The following is a 21242-nucleotide window of genomic DNA, read 5'->3' as shown; positions in this document are numbered from 1 at the left end:
CCAACCCTACTGACTTGCATCCCAGCCAAACAAAAACATAGATATACACCAATCAGCCATACCATTAAAACCACTGACAGGTGAAGTGGATAACATTGATTATCTCATTACCGTGGCACCTGCCAAGGGGTGGGATATATTTATTAGGCAACAAGCAAGGCATCAAGGTCAGTTCTTGAAGATGATGTGTTGGAAGCAGAAAAATGGGCAAGGGTAAGGATATAAGCAACTTTGACAAGGGCCAAATGGTGACGGCTAGACGACTGGGACAGAGCAAAACGCCAAGTGTTGTGGGGGTGTTCCCAGTATGCAGTGATTAGTACCTACCAAAAGTGGTCCAAGGAAGGACAACCTGTGAACCAATGATAGGGTCATAGGGTCACTGATGAACCCTTTAGAAATCCACAGCCATTACCCACCCAGGAAACCTTATCCACTTAAGAGTCTACAAATCATTTTTTAAAACTGTAACAGTTGTATTATAACCATTATTTATGTTTAAAATACGTTATTTTGGGATGTTACCAATTTAAGTTCAAATAAAATGCCCATTAAAAATAAAATAAAATAAATAAAGCATACAATTACCCCTTTATACCCAGACGGAGACTGAAATAACTCGTCTCGATAGAAAAACGTAGCTATTTGAAAATCATAATAGTTATGTATACCGAAGCTGGGAAAATGCTTATGGATGTTGCAGTGGGAGAGTGCGAGATCTCCGAGAGGAGAATGGCAACAGAGAAAGTGAGGTTAGAATAACAGAGTGCTCCAAACTCAGTTATACTGCTCCTGGAACACCAATGTCTCCATAGACCAGTTTAGTTCTTCAGTAGAGGCCTTCTCTCTCCAACAAAAATACTCACAAAATAAAGGCTGAGTGTTCCAAGTAAAAACACTTCAGCTAAGTTCAATAACTATTATTCATGTCCTATTTCTTTTTTTTTTTCCTTTCCTCCCAATGCAATAGCTTCATTGATATTAATAAGCAAAACCCTTATGCTTAACTATGAACTGAAGAAGCGCCTAGAAGAGAAGTACTTTATTATCAATGCGACATTGCTGAGATACTCAGAGCTTCTTCAAGATTTGTGAACCTAAGGTATCATGTCTTTCCAGCCTTTCCACTGGGGTATCAAAGTGCAATCTGTGAGGAATTTACAGGTTTTCATCAAAGATCCGGTAAGCACAAGATGATGTTCTATGATATAATAGACGGAGCAGTTTTGTTATTTCATGGAGGACATTGTGCCGCATCTCATTCCCTTCACAGTATGTGTTTCTACCAACCTTTTCTATGACTCTCTTAAGACTTCATCCAGAAGGTGCCATCAGCGCAAGACCCTTGACCTACATTGTGAGACTGGAGAATATGCCGTGACGTAGAATGAAAGAAAACGGTCGGAAAGGTACAGTCTGTTTTTAAAGAGAAACTAAAAGCAACAGCATAATCCCACCGTACACAAAGCCGAACGTGTTTACGAAACCAGCGAGAACCACTCCAAAAATCTAATCTCTTGAACGCACAATGGCGTGACGTTGCATTTCGCGACAGGTCACGACACCACCTTTCAAACACAATGACGAACAGGTTCTCTCTTATCAGTCTGAGGCCTATAAAAGACGGCGGGGTCGCTAGCACAGGTTTGTGTGGGGTAGAGCAAATCTGGTGTGGTTCCTGTGAGGAAAATCAAGAACCTCCCGTCATCATGCTCAACTCGTCCTCGCTCGTTTTTGCACTTGCACTTTTGCTCAACTCGTTTGTTCACTCGGCAACCTTAGCTTCACCTGCAAGTAGAATTGAAGACGATACAGCAAGCCAAGACGGCTTTAGATCGACGATGGACGAAGATGCGTCGAATTTAGCAGGACCTGATGATTTCTCCTCCAGAAGATTCCCTCTCACAGAGGGAAGGCTGGCTGATGAAGATGGGACGAAGAGGATCTTTATCCTTTCGGTATGTATTGCTGCTGAAGGTATTGCCCAATATGTTAGAAAAACGGGGTTCTTCAAGGGGTTTTGTATCTTTAAAAGATGTTAACTTTCTAAAAGGGTCTTTATTAGGAACTTGCCCTGGAATAAAAAAAATAAAACATCTGTTTTAGGGTTTTACGTAGAACCTTCTCAATAGTTTTAGGAGATATCTGAGGGGACTAAAGTCACAGCTGCCTTCGGTACAATATGATGCGTGCAGATTTTGACAATTTTGGACATGCAATGGTGGTACATTAGCACAGTGGGTAGAATTTCCACCTCGCAGCTCCAGTGTCTCTGGGTCGATCCTGAGCTTGTATTACTGTCTGTGTGGAGTTCCAGATGTTCTGGATTTTAACTCCCCAAAACATGACATTAGGCGAGTTAGCTACTCTAAATTGCTCCTTGGTGTCGAACAGTCTGAGAAGGTGCATGTGCGTTCATGGTGACCTACAATGGTGTACCTGGAGTCCCATCCAGAGTGCGTTCCCATCGCACAGCCAGTGTGACAGGATCCGAATCCACAGTGACCCCGACTAGAATAGAAACGCTTAATGAAGATGGACAGATGATGGACACATTGGGGAAAAATTGGTTCCTCAGTGTTTTTTTTTTTTTTTTTTAGATGGTTGAAGCTTTTACCTTTATGAAGGCGTTTTTACTGAGAAACTTTTTTAAATGGAAGCGTTTTGTCCAAGAACACAGTTCTCAATAGTTTTAGCAGACCTTTACGGGGACTAAAGCCATAATAAAGCCTTCATTGGTACATTTTGACATGGTTTATGAAACACCACGGTAGCGAATACTTCTTTCCGAGCCGAGACGGTTCTGACACTTAAATATGTCAAAAATAAATCTAGCAAAAATTCCGTTTTTCCTTTATACACCGTTTTTAAAAAAATAAAAATAAAAAAATTACTCGGTCGTTAGACTCCGCCTTCCTTAAACCATGTCACTAGTAAATATTATTGGAGCTACAACCTTTGCTGTAGCTTCAGTTACACATGTGTAGTGTATCTTTGCTTCAACTTCTCAGGTATGTGTAGTGGCCTGGAATAGGTTCCTCTCTGGAAACGCTGGCCGCTCTTCATGTCGAAATAGTCCTCAGAGTAATAGAAGGAACAATCAAATGGAGGGAGAGGTTACAACTACATGGAGGGAAACCGTGGCCTGTGAATAAACGGACGCGCCGTGATCTTTTTAAGAAGGAGGAAAGTGAGACATGGGAAACTTCGCTGCGATTTGAACCAATTCTTTCATGTGGGGTTCCATACTCAACACTACATATCAGAACACTTCGGGAGCTCTTGGGTGTGTGCCGTTCAAATTATCTTTAAACATCTCCAGGTGTAGGTCGAAGAAAAAAAAAAAAAAAAAAAAAAAACACGACTCAGGCTTTCTTCCATACAACAGATCCCCAAAGAGGAAACAGTGGTTTGTGTTTAGTTTTGTGAATGAGACTGCTTGTGTAAGGTGGTCAGCAGAGAAGGTCATCGGCCCACAGACGCCGCTTGGTAATTGTCAATGATCTGTTCCACTCAGGATTTAGGATCAAAAGGGGCTTCTAGGAGTGACGCAAGCTCTGGTTTTGGCCGAGCCTTCCCCGTGCGATCACCATGGAGAATCGACTGGGCTCTTGCTGCAACTCAGAAGGATGAGTGGCACAATGCAGATGATCTCATCCCCATGGCCAAGAGAAACACGGACAATAAGAGTAGGTCTTCTCGCTCTCTCTCTCTTTTTTTTTTTTTTGTTCTGCGTCATTGATGAATGCAATTCTAGAACATGGCTAATCACCCGACTTGGCTGCACACACGGTGTGGTGGTGCGTTTCGTCAAGCGGGTGTCCCTTTCCTGTCATTTTGAGTCATTTAAAGGAAGGAAAAAGATGGGATTTCAAAGTTTTGACAGTTCCCATGACATTGATCCTTTCCAGAGTCTGAATCTGTGCAGCCATCCAAGCGCAGTTTCTCACTTTCCTTAATTAAGATTACAATAGTCAAACCCACACATGATTCTCCCAGGATGCACGACGGCTCGGGGTGGTCTACTGCATGTAATAAACATCACTGTGTGAAAATGACCTCAGTCTAAAATGAAAAAAAGATACACATGGGGCTTCGGAGTTGCACAACGCGAAAGCGTTCACCCTGATCAGCGGCGGATCGAGTTCGGATCCCGATGATGCCGAGCCGGGAGTCCGAGAGCATAATTGGCCGTGCTCTTTGGGTGGGAGGGAAGGCATTACTTAAAAAAAATAAAAAAAAAAAAATAAAAAAAAATAAAAAAAAAAATTATAATAATCACGTGTCAATCACAGTGAAACTAGCCAATCGCGTGCGTCCGTGAGCTCGTGTATGCAGAACAGGGCAGATAGCTCTCCTCCGAGTGCTTGGCTGCTCTGTGATGTAGCATGAGGAACAGTTTGAGGAGATGCTGTTGCTTCACATGTCTTGGAGGAACAACACGCTAGCTTTTACCTTCCCTGTTTGATAGCTAAAGTGAGATAGGGGAGTGGGTGAGAGCTGGCAAATAAGCATTTCCTTCCAACTTGGGGTTAAAAAAAAAAGAAAAGAAAAGAAAAAGCACATTATGGTTCTGTATAGATCTACTTAGCGTAAAGGTTAACTAAAGACTTACCTTGGTAAATTAGGACATTTCATCTTTGACGCACTAGTTAAACATGGCTAATAGCACAAAAAATGATGCCCATAATCTAAGCGATGTCCTTCTTAAACCTTGTTCTTTGCTTCTATTTAGTGCTTCGGTGCATGATCGGGAGGGTGTACCGACCCTGCTGGCAGGCTTGAAGATACAGGGGAAGAAGAAAAAAAAAAAAAAAAAAAAAACACAACACAGCCACGACTTACCTAATGACTTGATCTTGTCATGTTCTTCTAAATCAATTCACAGAACCAAAGAAAACAAAAAAACTAAACTGTACAGTCAAATAAAACTTTATTAAAACCAGAAATGATGTACTTGCTTGACTACAAAAAAAAAAAACAGAACAATGCGAGACCGTTGTGAAATGATCGATGCCTTTGGGTATAAAACCGCATGTAGAAGGTTTTCAATGCATCGATACAATAGTGAGCCCCAAAGGGGTTTAATCAAAAAGTAACCGTGCAAGTCTTCACACGTATGCCTGAAGGTCTGACGTATACTCATCACACGCTCGGATGAAGGACGTGATCAGAGAGGACGCGAGATGTCCTGATGAAGCATCCCGTATAAGCTTTAAATCATAGCCGGAAAAAGCTTGTAAGCTTGCCCTGACCTACAATGAGCTTCTTTCTAGCCGTGTTGCCGCTCTTCTTCCCTGGCCCTGAGCTACAGGCTTTGGCAGGAGGTCTCTTCTGGGGCGGCTGGTTCTCATCACCTCCTTGTTCCACACACTCTCTGTTTGACAGCTTCCTCTTGGAAGTTTTGGTGATGGTTTGGAGTTCTGCCACTCCTTTCCTTGAAACACCTGTTCGGATCGGGCCGTTGGTGCCGCGTTGCTCGAAGGCTCGTTCGGTCCCCGAACTACGGCAGGCCTGATGTTCCACCTCGACTGAAGATCGTGCGTAAATAAGAAAGGAGGGGTGGGGGAGTGGGGGGGGGGAGAAAAATGCATTAGTGAGAAAAAAAAAAAAAAAAGAAAAGAAAAAGAAAACACATGGAGGAAAAGGGTGAAAAACGGCAGGGGGAAATTGTGAAATTGCTGACGTTAGCCACGCAGTTTAACAGGCAGTATGTTTATTTTACAGAGCCGGAGCTGGACATTTGTCATGTACTGCAGTCGAGTTCTCACACAGAGCAAGTCTAAGTTTTTTACAACACAAGCGAGACCAGCCAGGTTTTATGGAAAGGGGAATCATTTAAAAGGTTGATCTTAAGTACCAGTCCCCAAGCAGGAATTAGGCAGAGATTGAGGCCTTGGCTTAGGACGTGAACCTGGGCATGATGCCGACAGTGTGGCGTCAGAGGCACCTGGAACACTCCCATCTGTGTGCGTTTGTGTGTGTGTGTGTGTGTGAGACCCCCATAAACCATGTGTGAAAGTTATGAAATACACAGAAAGGACTGGAACTCGTCTTGGACTAGGAGTACCTTGTTTTTCGCGTTCGTCTGCAGGGTCGGTCTCGTCCTCCGGGGGCGCATCGACGGCCGCGGGGACCGTCCGTTTAGGAGCGGGATGAACGCAGGTCGGGAGCCGACTCGTGCTGGGAAAATCCAGCACACGATTTAGAGGCAGACCGTCATCCACGTACGTGCAGGCAAACTGCGAACGGATGCCTCTTTCCCTTACCTGCAAGAACAAAGATAAAATAAATAAAAAAAAACAAAACCCTGGGCTCTAAGCTCAGACAGCCGAGAGATGAGAGTCTAGATACCGAGGCCGAATCAGAGAACGGGCTGCTTTTGAAAACTCCGAGGCCTTAGAGAAATGCCCGTTTGATCCACGCCTGCTTGGGATTAGCGGGATTGCACGGTCTTCTGAGCCGTCGATAAAAGAAAAGTAGTCAGAAGAATGGAGGAAAAAAAAAAAAAATAAATAAATTAAATAAATAAAAAATTCCAAGTAAAGTTGGGTGGGACCGGGAAAGTGAGGCTCGGAAAGAGACGGCAGATCAAAGAGTTTTTCAAAGTGATTTCTTAAAAGACCGAAAACAACAGAGAGGCTTAGGACAGTAGGCCAGGTTTCCCAGGATGCATGCTAATAGAGCGCGCCCTGAGCACTCGGGACAAGAACCTAGCTTTATATAAAGATCATACGCAAAATTTAATTCCCAAAACAGTATATACACTCGATTATGGCGCTGAACCTTTAACACGTTCATAGGGTGAGATAGGGTGTTCAGGAACATCATTAGCAACAACGTAGCCAGCTGACGTCAATGACGCGAGTGATAACTAACGAACGTCCGTGATGCGTTCGCCTTCTCGACACAGCAATCGGTTTAAAAGTAGACGACAAGTGCCGCTCTTCTTAGTTATGAACTTCAGTCGTGTCATATCGAACATGTTATTTAGCCAGAACCTTGCATCCGGACGCGCGGTGTTCATTTCTTTTTGCTTTCACGCTGTTCATGTAGCGTCTATGAAAACTCAAAATGGTCAAATTAGCATCAGACATCAAAACGTGCGTTTTGTACATACCGCATAACGCACATCTGATGTATTGTAAGTAACCTGTTCATTCACACAGCGCACGGTGTAAATCCTTCCCCTTACAGTTTTATCCATCAGAATCCCCAGGCTTTGGATCCAAAGCCGTGCAGAGATCTGTGCTTTGCGCTCGCCGCACTAGCTGACGTCAGCCTGGATACAACAGGAAGCGATAACCTTTCGAGTTTCCTCCTCGTTGGTCAGGTTACGCGAGCGATACGAGATCTTCAAAGCGGAACGGACGCGGAAGAGCTTCCGCCCGTCGGGTTCAGGAAGCGGCGAGCTACCCAGGGACCATTACCGCTCACTCACAGGAACGCGGCCAGAGCGGAGGCAGCTGAAGTGACATCTGCTAGCACAATCAAATAAAGACGGCGTTTTACAGAATGCGTTTAGCATGCACGCCCGAGGAGAGCTCGAGTGCTGTTTATCTCGACGTTGGAACGCCCGTGCCTGAATTATAACACGGACAGGAGCGTTTCTGAGCACATCGAGCCTTTTCGCGGTCTTAATGCGCATAATCTGGTCAGTTTCATTGGCAATTTAGTCCACATCGGGTATTTAATACAGCCTTATGTACCGCGCTTTCACGCCGATTGTTCCCGACTGAAAAAGAGCAAATCGATGCGTTTGGATGGTTTGTTAGTCGGTTTATAATTAAACGAATCAAAAGGCGACAAACAAACAAACAAACAAAAAAAAAAAAAAAAAAACACATTAGCCGAGGGCTGAAAAAATATCCTCGTTAAATCTCGTTCATTCTTTGGATAGAAAAATGGCGATGTGTGGCGTGTAGAAACCAAACACCGAGGACACTTCAGATTTTCTACGACGGCACCTCTGACAGTAGCGCAGGTTTATATTAACGCATTGTTCGAATACGTTACCGTTTCTATAGTAACGGCTCATTTACCTAATAACATCCGGATTAAAACGTGTTGATATTTAGCTTTAAAAAAGGGCGGCTGTGGATCAGGCGGTAGAGCGGGTCGTCCACTAATCGTAGGGTCGGAGGTTCGATTCCCGGCCCACGTGACTCCACGTACCGAAGTGTCCTCGGGCGAGACGCCGAACCCCGAGTTGCTCCCGATGGCAAGTCAGCGCCTTGCGTGGCAGCTCTGCTACCGCTGGTGTATGAGTGTGAATGGGTGAATGAGACACAGTGTAAAGCGTTTTGATATAAAAGCGCTATATAAAAGTGCAGACCATTTACCGTTTAAAAAACAAACAGGTAATCGTGAACATGATCAAGTTTTCTGTAAGGAGACACTTATTTAACTTTAACGGAAGGAGTCTTCCGGATCAGTGTTTGTAAGCGACGGAGGTAAAGCTGTAATTTGAGGAGTTTATGCTTTGCGGTTGAAAGAGAGAGAGAGAAAAATAGAGGCTGGTGATGGAAAGACTGTTTACAGCTGCTATAAGGCACGCGAGAACGGGAACTAACTTGTAAATACATTATACGATTTACATTCCGGGTAAAAAGTTATATATTTGCAGCGTTACAGCTCTGTCCTTGGGCTCAAGTGCAGGTCACGTCTACAAAAAAAATAAAAAATGCAACACAAAACACGTGGCACGGAGACAGGGAACACGGCAGGGTTCCATTCGAACACACTAACGATGCGTGCACCTTCAGGTGCTGATATTAAAGCTTCGAGACATTAAAAGCGGTGCTTAGATTCACGGCACAATCCGGACGACTCTTTACCTTAGACTTGGCGTGTTCTTGCTGGATCTGGACGCGGTCGCGCAGGGGTTTTGGAGAGAGTCCCGTGGGAAGCTCTGGAGATCTGCAGGCACACAGATGAAAGAAAGCAGAAGTGAGATGTTGATTATGTTGTTGTGCCGCCAGTTCCCAAGTTTCCACGGGTCTCGCTTTTAACATAAGCAGAATTGGACAGGATGCGTCTTGATTTTATGACTTAGCAGAACTCTACTAGGCATCTGCTTACCTTCGAATAAGTAATATTTATTTCCAAATGCCTGGATAACCTCATATTTTGCAACAAGATTATAAAACCATGAGATAAAAAAAAAAAAATCCTTCATTAAAAAGGTATGGCAATCCAAAAAAAAAAAAAAAGATTCATATAAATGAGTAAAGCTGTATTTGTTAGTATAATTGATATAGTTTATATATTATATATTATATATATATATATATATATATATATATATATATATAAAACTATATGTTGGGGTATGAGAAAAGTTCTGTGCATTATGTATTCATCAGGAGAACGTACTTATAGAGCGAGAGGAGACACGTGGGCTCAGCTTCGTTGAGAACGGTCTGATCATCAGTGAGCAGTTGCGCTTTGTTCCTGCAGGGCGGCGCCAGAGCTTCTTCATCCAACACTGTGATCAGGACTTTAACGGTCTCTCTGCCTGCATAGGCAGTGGCGTGATTGATGGCGTACGTTCTGGGCTGTAATGGAATCGGATTATACGAGTTGTAAACATGAAACGCTACTCTACTACTGGATGGATGATCATGTGCTAAAGTTTGCACGCCCTCTACATGGTCATCTGGGTGGATGAATGGAAAAATATACCTCTAGTTTTCAACTGATAATTCTAAGAAAAAAAAAATAAATAAATAAATAAAAAAAATAGGATGCATCTGGAAATAAGGCACGAGAATCTCAGAAAACAACCTGCTCAGACTCTTTTGATTTAAAGAAGAGGATCCAAAAAGATGTTTGGGGGATACTCACAGAAGTTGTAGGCTGCTATAAAAGTGGTGGCATTACAGGTTATTAGAGAAAAGGAGACCACACAATTATAATCATAAGACTAATTATTTGACATCTGTGAAAGCCAACATGATGGGTGGTCCATTTTGCCTGAAGGGTGCACAAACTTTCGCACTCAAGTAGCTGAAATGTACAAGCATGGAAGTAAATCAGCTCTACCCTGGCTGGACTGATCCCTGTGCCACAAGCGGACTCCTTCTGAAGGGTGTGGATTTGCTGGATTCTTTCCTTGAGCTCCTTCACCGTGTCTTCTACAGTAGTGTACACCGGATCTGCGTTACTGAGACCCTTCAGGAGAACTGCTCTAATGCTGGACACCATCCTGCCTCCAGCAGCACTACAAGGGAATAGAAGGGGACAAACAAACAACACTCTCATAATTACAGGCTGAATTAAAATAAAATGATAATAAACACCTCCCCCCCACACAATCCCAATTTTCCACTAAATAGTTGGAGAAACAATGTTGCTCTAAGAAACTTGATTTTTTTTTTTTCTTAAATCATAGCATTTTCTCTCAAATATACAGCAATGTTATGAATATTTCCCATCAAGATAATGGCCCAAATAAAGGTATGTGTGGAACTATTTTAAAAATCCCATTCCTGCCTGCTCCTGAGTGAATTCTGACCAATCCTACCAGGTTTTGCAGACACTCTTGACCAATTCCACCTGCTCCTACAGAAAGCATGACCAATCCCCCCCACCTCTTGCAGAAAGTTTGACCACCCCCCCCCCCCCCACCTCCCGCAGAGACTTTTGACCAATCCCCCCCACCTACCACAGAGACTTTTGACCAATCCCCCCACCTACCGCAAAGACTTTTGACCAATCCCCCCCACCTCCCGCAGAGACTTTTGACCAATCCCCCCACCTCCCGCAGAGACTTTTGACCAATCCCCCCACCTCCCGCAGAGACTTTTGACCAATCCCCCCCACCTCCCGCAGAGACTTTTGACCAATCCTCCACCTCCCGCAAAGACTTTTGACCAATCCCCCCCACCTCCCGCAGAGACTTTTGACCAATCCCCCCCACCTCCCGCAAAGACTTTTGACCAATCCCCCCCACCTCCCGCAGAGACTTTTGACCAATCCCCCCCACCTCCCGCAGAGACTTTTGACCAATCCCCCCCACCTCCCGCAGAGACTTTTGACCAATCCCCCCCATCTCCCGCAAAGACTTTTGACCAATCCCCCCCATCTCCCGCAGAGACTTTTGACCAATCCCCCCCATCTCCCGCAGAGACTTTTGACCAATCCTCCACCGCCCACAAAGACTTTTGACCAATCCCCCTCATCTCCCGCAGAGACTTTTGACCAATCCTCCACCGCCCACAAAGACTTTTGACCAATCCCCCTCATCTCCCGCAGAGACTTTTGACCAATCCCCCCACCTCCCGCAGAGACTTTTGACCAATCCCCCCCACCTCCCGCAGAGACTTTTGACCAATCCCGCCCACTCCCACAACATTTTCTGACAAACTTCACTGATCCCATTCCTCAGAATAATAACTGAATTAATAATTTAAACCACTGTGACCCCGCCCAGGATAAAGCAATTACTAATGACGAATGAGCAAGAGCATTAATGTAATATGCAGCACCATGCAAGCACCATACATGTTTTCATGTTAATAAATGTGTCCTTTTGTCCTTTAAGCATTGTGTCTGAACACTTGCTCCCGCCCATGAGAAAGTAAAACAGCGCCCCCTCCCAAGAGCTGAAACCTGTTGGGACCTGCAGGGTCCCAGTCCTGATGCATGTACATTTATGGAGTTGGGCAGACACCCTCATCCAGAGAGACTTCCATTCATCTCATTTTTATACACGTCAGAAGTTGAGGGTTAAGGGTCCTCCTCAAGGGCCCAGTAGTGGCAGCTTGGAAGTGCTGGGATTTGAACTCACAACTCAGCCCCAAACATGCAATCAAATAAACACAGAAATGGTTCAGTCATTCATCCATCTTCAGTGAAAGTTTTATTCTGCTCAGGATCAAATTTGATTTGGATCCTGACCTGGGAACACTGGCCATAAAGCGGGAAGGCCGGGAGGCAGGGAGGCCGTCCATCGCAAGGCACCATGCCCACACACATTCAAACGGTCACACAAATCATTCACACCTAGGGGCAATTTAGCATAGCCAGTCCACCCACTGGAATGTTTTTAGGAGATAGGAAGAACCTGGAGAACCTGGAGGAAACCCACCCGGACACAGGGTGAACATGCAAAACCCTGGACAGATAGTAGCTTGAGCTTATGCTCGAGCTGGGGGTCCTGGATGCTCTACAGGACGACCCTTCAGGACAGCTGCCCTAATTCTCTCCACCGTCCTGGCTCCAGCAGAACTACAACAGAACGGAAAGGAACTTTAAAAAAAAAAAAAAAAAAAAAGAAGAAGAGAAAAAGAAGCACTGAACCTGTTGACACGAGTACGAAACAGGTGACGTGGGGAGAAAGAAAAAAAAAAGTAAGAAAAGAAAACCAACGCCCAGTCTACTACGAGAGGTTAGTATGAGAGCAGTGATCTAGCAGGGCTGCATACATGCCTGTGTGGACGTATTAGCGAATGTAAACATTGGGGAGAAGCCGGGAAACGAGCCGGCCCGAATCCCTGACCCAGCTTTTGTGCGAGGGAATTACAGTAACAGAATCATCTGGGAAAACAGATGTTGGACGTACGAGAGGCCCTGATCCAGCAAGAAGGTCTGTTTGTGTGTGGTAATACAGTACTCCATGAGGTGCAGCCGGGAAAAACTAGGAGGGTCACAGGCTGATGAAAGAACCGTGTTGGCTTGAGAAGAATCACACTATCTTCTGGGAGAAGCTCCGAAGCTGTGAAAGGAGACTGCAGGTTCGAGGCACTTGCTTCTCAGCGAACCGATGCACTCATGAAGCCTTTCGCGAGATCACTAGACGTGTTATGTCGTATTCGGGAAAGCATCCCGTGGTGGTTTTTTTTTTTTTTTTTTTTGAAGGAAGCTCAATCAGGAAAATATTTCAAAGTATGACGTGTAATCAGCGATCAGACCACGGAATTGCCTTTTGCTTTTTAGTAGAATAGGCTTTGATATTCCAAAGATAAACATGCTCGAGCAATTCAAGCCGTATCATTAATAGTGACATCATTAAAGGGGGGGGGGGGGGGGGGGGGGGGGGGGTTGCCTTGGGGAGAGGAGGAAAAAAAATAGATCTGCAGATAAATACCACAGGTGGATTTCGATAAGGTAAAGGGAACATGGTCTTCGCCATATGATCAGGCTACATAAAAGATCTGTACAGGAAATCAAAGGCTTTAATTACGGAGATAACGTCAGGTGAGGTCATGGCTTTCACGGCGTACGGTTTGGACGCACGCATCGGCCGATTACGGCCGAGAAGGCGAACGGGACAAGGTCAAACTTGCTACGTTAGAACATTCTGTGATGATGAATAATAAAACACGATACGATAAAAGCGTCATTGGCGAAATTATCGGCACCCCGACGGAGACCGATTGCGTAAAAAGTCCCGTTTTCCCCAGTCAGAGAAACTGACTTTCCTCGAACAGAAACCGCTCTCAAAACAACCTGACCAGGATGGAGGAGTTCCCGACGGTGAATGAATGCAGATAATTGTCAAACTAGATTCCTATCCTTCTAGAAAGAAAAAAAACAAAACAAAACAACACAACAACAACAAGGCAACACAAAGTGCTACCAGTTTTAAGTTTTCTTCCAACAACTGCTTTGTTCTCACTTTCTTCTCCATGACGGTGTGTTAAAAGCTGAACACTACCGATTCCCAGGAAACCACCTGGTCTTGATCAACTTTACGGCGTTTGTGTGTGTACACCCGATTGCCTACATTTACAGCATGCCTCGTGTCCAATTCTATTCCCCGAAGCGGGGAGATGTGCTGCTGTGCATCAATGAATAATCCTCTTACAGAACTATACGGTGCTGAGGCCCGAGTGTGCGCGACATGAAAACATTTCTGCAAGCTCTTGCAATCTCCCTTGAACTGAATCTGGGTTTAGACCAGGTCTTAATACCTGAAAACACACACTGAAAACCATGAATGTACAAAACGAGTTCAGATTTGGTTTCAAACATCCAACAAGGTTTGTATTACTGGTACAATACTGACACTTCGAACAAGAAGGGAAGTTCTTTCCCAATTAGAAAAAATAATTATACAAACCGCATTGTTGAAATCTCCATTCTGATTGAATTTATTTATTTATTTTTTTATACTTTTATATCAATTAAACCCTAATCTAGATATTATCCAATTGCAATTATCCTGTCAGCCAATCATCTCGCAGCTTCGGTCTCACATCGAATATGAGAATGTGGGAAAAATATGATCTCAGTGAATTTGGAGGTAAACATGGTGGTGGTAGTGTCATGGTTTGGGGCTGTTTTGCTGCATCTGGGCCGGGACGACTCGCCATCATCGATGGAACGATGAATTCTGAATGATACCAGTGAACTCTAAAGGAAAATGACAGGGTATCAGTCCATGAACTGAATCTGAAGAGAAAGCGGGTCACGCAGCAAGATAACGATCCTAAACACACGAGTCGTTCTACTAAAGAACGCTTAAAGAAGAATAACGTTAATGTTTTGGAACGGCCGAGTCAAAGTCCCGACGTTAATCCAGTAGAGATGTTGTGGAAGAACCTGAAGCGAGCAGTTCATGTGAGGAAACACACCGACATCCCAGCGTTGAAGCTGTTCTGTACTGAGGAACGGGATGAAACTCCGCCGAGCCGATCCTCGGGACCGATCGACACTTACCCCAAACGTTTAGTTACAGTTATTACTGCACAAGAGGATCACACCAGATACTGAAAGCGAACGTTCATATACTTTCACCGCTCACAGATGTAATATTGGATCATTTTCCTCAATAAATAAATGACCGAGTGTAATATTTTATACAAGTCTCATTTGTTTAATTGGGTTCTCTTTATCTACTTTTAGGACCTGTGTGAAAATCTGACGATGTTTTTGGTCATCTTTATGCGGAAATATGGAAATTTCTAAATACTTTCGAGCGGCACTGTTTTTTCCAAGCTTCGACTGCTGCCACACCAATGACTGGCTGATTGGCTAATCGCATGAATGAACAGGGGTACAGGTGTTCCTAATAGTCCATGCATTTACTTATCGATCGGTATTTATGTACAAGACGTTTGATAAAGAAGTCAACAATTAAAGACAGAAAGGTAATACCTGGGGTTGGGGGTTTCTCCCAGGATGTCTTCCAGCTGGTCCATGAAATGGACAAACATAGACAAACCCTTTAAGTGCTTCCTTAAAGGGTCAGATTCCGGAGGGGCGTAGCCTTTCCCACCCAGCTCTATCGCCCGGATAAACGAAGTCGCTGCCTGGAAAGACCAGAGACGGGCTGTTACGAGTACGGTATTCGGGCGCTGTTACAGTTCTCCTCGAGTTCGTCACTGCTGTGCTGAGAACGGACCACCACGTTAAAAAAAAATATCTGCTCAGTGCTGGTCCTACGGAAGATCCAGATAGGAGTTCCGTCTCTCAGTTCAGTCCCTATTTAAAGTATAGTCTAATCACAGCTTCCCAAGCAGATCCTCTGAAGTTTGAAGATAACTGTATGGAGAAATCTGCTCAGAGTCCATGGCGCTAGTCAAAAGTGGTAAATGTGAAGCGCCAGAGCGAAACAAAACTCAACCCCGTCCAACTGTCTTTCAGAGCGCTAGGAGCTAATCACTTCTAGTTCGTTCTAGTTAAGGAGCGAGAGGTCAACTCTGAGGTCAACCCAGGTCTACATGGTAACTAGCGAGTGAGGAAACAATTTTAGAGAAACAGCGCCTTAGAAAACAACATCTTGTGTGCATTTGCAATAGATTCAGTGAATTCTAGCCGAAACGTGTACCAGAAATAGAGACGTGGCGCTTTTGCGTGCTGCGCGTTTGAGGTCGGTAAACGCCGTGCGCCCTAGACAGCGGTCGGGAGTGTTCAGAGCGTGTGCGAGGGCCAAGTCGTTCTTCGTGTTCACCAGCATACCCAAATACGAGCAAAAGAGCCTCCGGACTGCTCGCCGCACCTGTGGGAAGAGTAAATGAGTGTGAATAAGCGACACAATGCACCAAATATCACTGTTTGCGTTTAGATTTAAACCGAAAGTGGGCGGGGCTTAAACGTTACAAAGTGTAGTATACAAATCCTACCTACTACTCTCGCAGAAAGTCTGAAACAAAACCTGACGTGCTGTATAAATGTAAGGCATTGAGTAGTAAATATTCACCCCCCTCTGGGGTCAGTACTTAGTAGAACCACCTTTGGCTACAATTCCAGCTGCAAGTCTTCTGAAATAGGTCTCGATCTGCTTCGCACATCTGGATCCTGATTTTTTTTTTTTTTTTTTTTTTTGTCCAATCTTATTGGCAAAATTGCTCAAGCGCCATCAGATTCTCAATCAGATCTCAATCAGAGGTCTGAGCTTTGACTGAGTCATTCGGGCAGATTAGATCTCTCTGAAAAAAAGTGTGACCTCAGCTTAAGGGAAAAAAAAAAAAAAGTCACAGTGTTCTTAGGGTAAAGGAACCGAGGAACAGAAAAGTAAGTAGCGATGTAATTGTATGATGGTGTCAGTTAATATTTTATGACGATGTCAGACCGCATTAGCCCATAAGAACATCGCATATCTGAGGAGGGTCCCCCCCCCCCGCTTTCTGCTCTAAATGCCTTCATAAACCTCCTCAGCTTTCGTATTACAGAAGCAAATCCCAACATCGACCCTCGTAAATCTGAGGCTGACAGCTGGAGAGAGAAAAAAAAAAAAAACCTCAGTGAGACTCAGTCGCTCTGTATTACACGCTCAAAAAAACGCAGCAATGTCGGTAACTGAATTCACACTTCGGCCTTAAACCCCAAACGATGCGATTTAACGCTCCCCGGTAATCGAGACGCTCGGGTGCAGAAGTACATTTCAACAGATATATGTATTTAATATGGATTCCTTAACGCTTTAGAAGAATTCATGATCTCCCATCATAGGTTTGTGTATTTTTTTTTTTATGTCCAATACGCAGCATGGCTCACATGAGGAACGGAACATTCGGGGGCTTGCAGCTGTAGGATAATAAATCGATAACGGCTGTGGCGTAAGAGGAATAAAACACTTTCGGATGTGCCGTTCTAGGAAAACGATCAACTTTGGAGAGGTAAGAGTATCTCTGCTTCAGCCCAGCCTATCACTGAGTATTGAGTTCTCCTAAATTTGAGATTTTCTGAGTCTTCACCTGTGCGCTGCAGGTCCTGACCCGGTTCGATGGTGTAGCCGGAACCCGAGGGCTTCTTCTCGTCTCGGTTTCTTCCGCGTCCTCCGGGCTGCCCTGCAGGAACTCGAACATCTGCGCCTGAGCGTGTAAAACAATACCAGGACGATAAATAATATGGCGGACCGATGCTCGGTTAAGCTGCCAGAACCTCGAACTGCTCGGAGGGACTCACTGCAGTCAGGGGGTCCTCGGGGTCCTCGTCCCGTTTCAGCTCCTCGTACATGTTGTAGACGTCGATCAGGTCCACCGTGTTGGTGCGCTTTAAAAAACCATCGTACTCTTTACGGATGAGCTCGTAATTCTCGGGGAGCGGGGAGCCGTCGCGGGACAGGTGGAGCTTGTCCAGAAGCAAGCATTTCCAAGCCTCCAGCACGTCGCTCAAAGCTACACCGAACTCTCCTCTTTCCTAGAGCGAGACCAGAGACACGCGTTCGTCAGACGGAAGAACGCTACAGGCCAAGAAATGGAAAATCTTACAGCAACACGACATATCAAAGGAATAAGAAGACATCATCTCTAGACGTTCATGCTTGCATTATGTACAGCCAATACACAATATTTAGTTAATTGAAGGGGGGGGGGATCACTAAGACGATTGAAACTAAAACCCAAAATGTGTAAGACAACCTAAATTTCCCTTTGCATTTACCTGTGCTCCTGGTTATACAGAGTATCTGTATTAATCACGCCAAAATTTGACTTTTTTTTTTTTTTTAAAGAGGACATTAGTGCCCAAAAATGTTTACCAGTAATATCATGCCACGTTTAACCTCTGACCCTCACCCGGCGGACGCATTCAAATTAAAACGTACGCTTCATATTGGCTTCGATAGTTTTCTACTATGACATCGTGCTGTTATAACTAGAACAAAAGATGTATTTAGAGCCCAATGTGTTTCGAGTTAAGCTCATGAGGTTGACATGATGCTTAACTGGTAGCTACAAGCTTCCAAACATGTTCTGGGATTGCGCAAGTTTCATTCCGGGCTGACGCATTTCTTAAATTAACTTCTGATTGCCAGCCGTTGTTGATTTGGTCTCCGAGCTCTTATTGATCGGCTGTTATTTCTCAAAAGGAAGCGGTTTGACCCTGCAGAAAATCAGCGTAAGCTTCTAGAGACACGTTTTGAGCACTTTCGTTAGCCAGCTGTGGTGTGTGGTGTCACCGGTGACGTGAAAGATCATGTCTTACACAGTGCTTAATAATTTAATGAAAGCAATGTTTTGGGTCATCTTGTTTCCATTATAAACAAGCACTCCACATAGATTTTGTAGTAGACTGTTGTAACGCAACTGCAAGTAAATGTCAGTGCTGTAGTGTAAGTGCTATAGTGTAAGTGTCAGGTCAGTGCTGTAGTGTAAATGTCAGTGCTGTAGTGTAAGTGTCAGGTCAGTGCTGTAGTGTAAATGCTATAGTGTAAGTGTCAGGTCAGTGTTGTAGTGTCAGTGCTATAGTGTAAGTGTCAGGTCAGTGCTGTAGTGTCAGTGCTGTAGTGTAAGTGTCAGGTCAGTGCTGTAGTGTCAGTGCTGTCGTGTAAGTGTCAGGTCAGTGCTGTAGTGTCAGTGCTGTAGTGTAAGTGTCAGGTCAGTGCTGTAGTGTAAATGCTATAGTGTAAGTGTCAGGTCAGTGCTGTAGTGTCAGTGCTGTAGTGTAAGTGTCAGGTCAGTGCTGTAGTGTTAGTGCTATAGTGTAAGTGTCAGTGCTGTAGTGTAAATGTCAGTGCTGTAGTGTAAGTGTCAGGTCAGTGCTGTAGTGTTAGTGCTATAGTGTAAGTGTCAGTGCTGTAGTGTAAATGTCAGTGCTGTAGTGTAAGTGTCAGGTCAGTGCTGTAGTGTAAATGTCAGGTCAGTGCTGTAGTGTAAGTGTCAGTGCTGTAGTGCAAATGTCAGGTCAGTGCTGTAGTGTCAGTGCTATAGTGTAAGTGTCAGGTCAGTGCTGTAGTGTAAATGTCAGTGCTATAGTGTAAGTGTCAGGTCAATGTTGTAGTGTCAGTGCTATAGTGTCAGTGTCAGTGCTATAGTGTAAGTGTCAGTGCTATAGTGTAAGTGTCAGGTCAATGTTGTAGTGTCAGTGCTGTAGTGTCAGTGCTATAGTGTAAGTGTCAGGTCAGTGCTGTAGTGTAAATGTCAGTGCTATAGTGTAAGTGTCAGTGCTATAGTGTAAGTATCAGGTCAGTGTTGTAGTGTCAATGCTATAGTGTAAGTGTCAGTGCTATAGTGTAAGTGTCAGGTCAATGTTGTAGTGTCAGTGCTATAGTGTAAGTGTCAGTGCTATAGTGTAAGTGTCAGGTCAATGTTGTAGTGTCAGTGCTATAGTGTCAGTGCTGTAGTGTAAGTGTCAGGTCAGTGCTGTAGTGTAAATGTCAGTGCTATAGTGCAAGTGTCAGGTCAGTGTTGTAGTGTCAGTGCTATAGTGTAAGTGTCAGTGCCAGTGCTACAGTGTAAGTGTCGTGTCAGTGCTATAGTGTAAATGTCAGTGCTATAGTGCAAGTGTCAGGTCAGTGTTGTAGTGTCAGTGCTATAGTGTAAGTATCAGGTCAGTGTTGTAGTGTCAGTGCTATAGTGTAAGTGTCAGTGCTATAGTGTAAATGTCAGGTCAGTGTTGTAGTGTCAGTGCTATAGTGTAAGTATCAGGTCAGTGTTGTAGTGTCAGTGCTATAGTGTAAGTGTCGTGTCAGTGCTATAGTGTAAATGTCAGTGCTATAGTGTAAGTATCAGGTCAGTGTTGTAGTGTCAGTGCTATAGTGTAAGTGTCAGTGCTATAGTGTAAATGTCAGGTCAGTGTTGTAGTGTCAGTGCTATAGTGTAAGTGTCAGTGCTATAGTGTAAGTGTCAGGTCAGTGCTATAGTGTAAGTGTCAGGTCAGCGTTGTAGTGTCAGTGCTATAGTGTAAGTGTCAGTGCTATAGTGTAAGTGTCAGTGCTATAGTGTCAGTGCTGTAGTGTAAGTGTCAGGCCAGTGCTATAGTGTAAATGTCAGTGCTATAGTGCAAGTGTCAGGTCAGTGCTGTAGTGTCAGTGCTATAGTGTAAGTGTCAGGCCAGTGCTATAGTGTAAGTGTAAGTGCCAGTGCTGTAGTGTAAATGTCAGTGCTGTAGAGCCTGTGCTGTAGTGTAAGTGTCAGGTCAGTGCTGTAATAACGTGTTAGTGCTGCAAGTGCCAGTGCTGTAATGCAAGTGCCAGATCAGTGCTGTAGTGACAGTGCCACAAGTGTCAGTGTCAGGTCAGTGCTGCAGTGTCAGGTCAGTGCTGCAGTGTCAGGTCAGTGCTGCAGTGTCAGTGTCAGGTCAGTGCTGTAGTGTCAGTGTCAGGTCAGTGCTGTAGTGTCAGTGTCAGGTCAGTGCTGTAGTGTCAGTGTCAGGTCAGTGCTGTAGTGTCAGTGTCAGGTCAGTGCTGTAGTGTCAGTGTCAGGTCAGTGCTGTAGTGTCAGTGTCAGGTCAGTGCTGTAGTGTCAGTGTCAGGTCAGTGCTGTAGTGTCAGTGTCAGGTCAGTGCTGTAGTGTCAGTGTCAGAATATCCTGAATTGGTGGAACAGCTTCACCACGTTGCTGTTACCTGCTTGTGGACCTCAGCAGCGGCCAACTGGAGGACCATCAGCATGCTGTCTGCTCCATGTATTATGGTCCTCTCCGAGTCCAAAACCCGGTGACACTCTCGCCTAAACACTCTGATACGAGCTTTTAGGTTTAACTCGTCGATCCCCATTGTCCTGCTTTTCAAACTGGAACAACGAACAGATGATGAACGAGCAGATCAGCTGAAGGATCTCCGGTTAAAACAACAGAAATGAAACATCAAATAAGAAAGTGAACAACAATAACAAACATGCGATCGGAAACAAACATGGCAGCAGTATTATTTCAAAAATATTTATACAGCTCGCAAGGAAAAATTTCGGTTTTGAGCTCTCACCCTGTGATTTCCAACCTGAACGCCGTCTGAAAATTTAAATCGACATAAAAACAAAGCTCAGCCAATCAGATTTAAAGCGCGTCATTTTGGCCACGCCTTCCTGAGAGAAAGCGTGCTGTACTTCCGGCTGGAGAATAAAAATAAATAAA

The 21242-nt window shown here is 44.5% G+C and overlaps 2 protein-coding genes across 4 annotated transcripts; one reads left to right on the top strand and one right to left on the bottom strand.

Annotated features, from left to right (window-relative positions):
- Positions 1-1207: 1207 nt before the first annotated feature.
- pmch (pro-melanin-concentrating hormone) lies at positions 1208-4853 on the top strand. Its single transcript, XM_017493709.3, has 3 exons — positions 1208-1958; positions 3518-3689; positions 4736-4853. The coding sequence occupies exons 1-3, from the start codon at positions 1581-1583 to the stop codon at positions 4783-4785; spliced, it is 600 nt and encodes a 199-aa protein (XP_017349198.2). The 5' UTR covers positions 1208-1580; the 3' UTR covers positions 4786-4853.
- A 63-nt stretch (positions 4854-4916) lies between these two features.
- Positions 4917-21129, bottom strand: parpbp (PARP1 binding protein). Of its 3 annotated transcripts, none has more exons than XM_017493706.2 (11): positions 21094-21129; positions 20737-20947; positions 17356-17589; positions 17145-17261; positions 15776-15946; positions 15103-15257; positions 10045-10222; positions 9376-9557; positions 8838-8919; positions 6071-6269; positions 4917-5531 (listed from the first exon to the last, which is right to left on the bottom strand). In XM_017493706.2, exons 2-11 carry the CDS (start codon positions 20884-20886, stop codon positions 5221-5223), a joined length of 1779 nt encoding a protein of 592 aa, XP_017349195.1. In that variant the 5' UTR covers positions 20887-20947; positions 21094-21129; the 3' UTR covers positions 4917-5220. The 3 variants fall into 3 exon arrangements, with proteins under 3 accessions (XP_017349195.1, XP_017349197.1, XP_017349196.1); XM_017493708.1 differs by having other exon boundaries at positions 20737-20938; positions 21094-21126; XM_017493707.3 differs by having other exon boundaries at positions 20737-20902; positions 21094-21123.
- Positions 21130-21242: the final 113 nt, after the last annotated feature.

This window comes from Ictalurus punctatus, chromosome 19, assembly GCF_001660625.3.
Source record: "Ictalurus punctatus breed USDA103 chromosome 19, Coco_2.0, whole genome shotgun sequence".
Lineage (NCBI taxonomy): Eukaryota > Metazoa > Chordata > Actinopteri > Siluriformes > Ictaluridae > Ictalurus > Ictalurus punctatus.
Note: the sequence above shows the minus strand (reverse complement) of the source record. Positions and strands in the feature narration are given on the sequence as shown.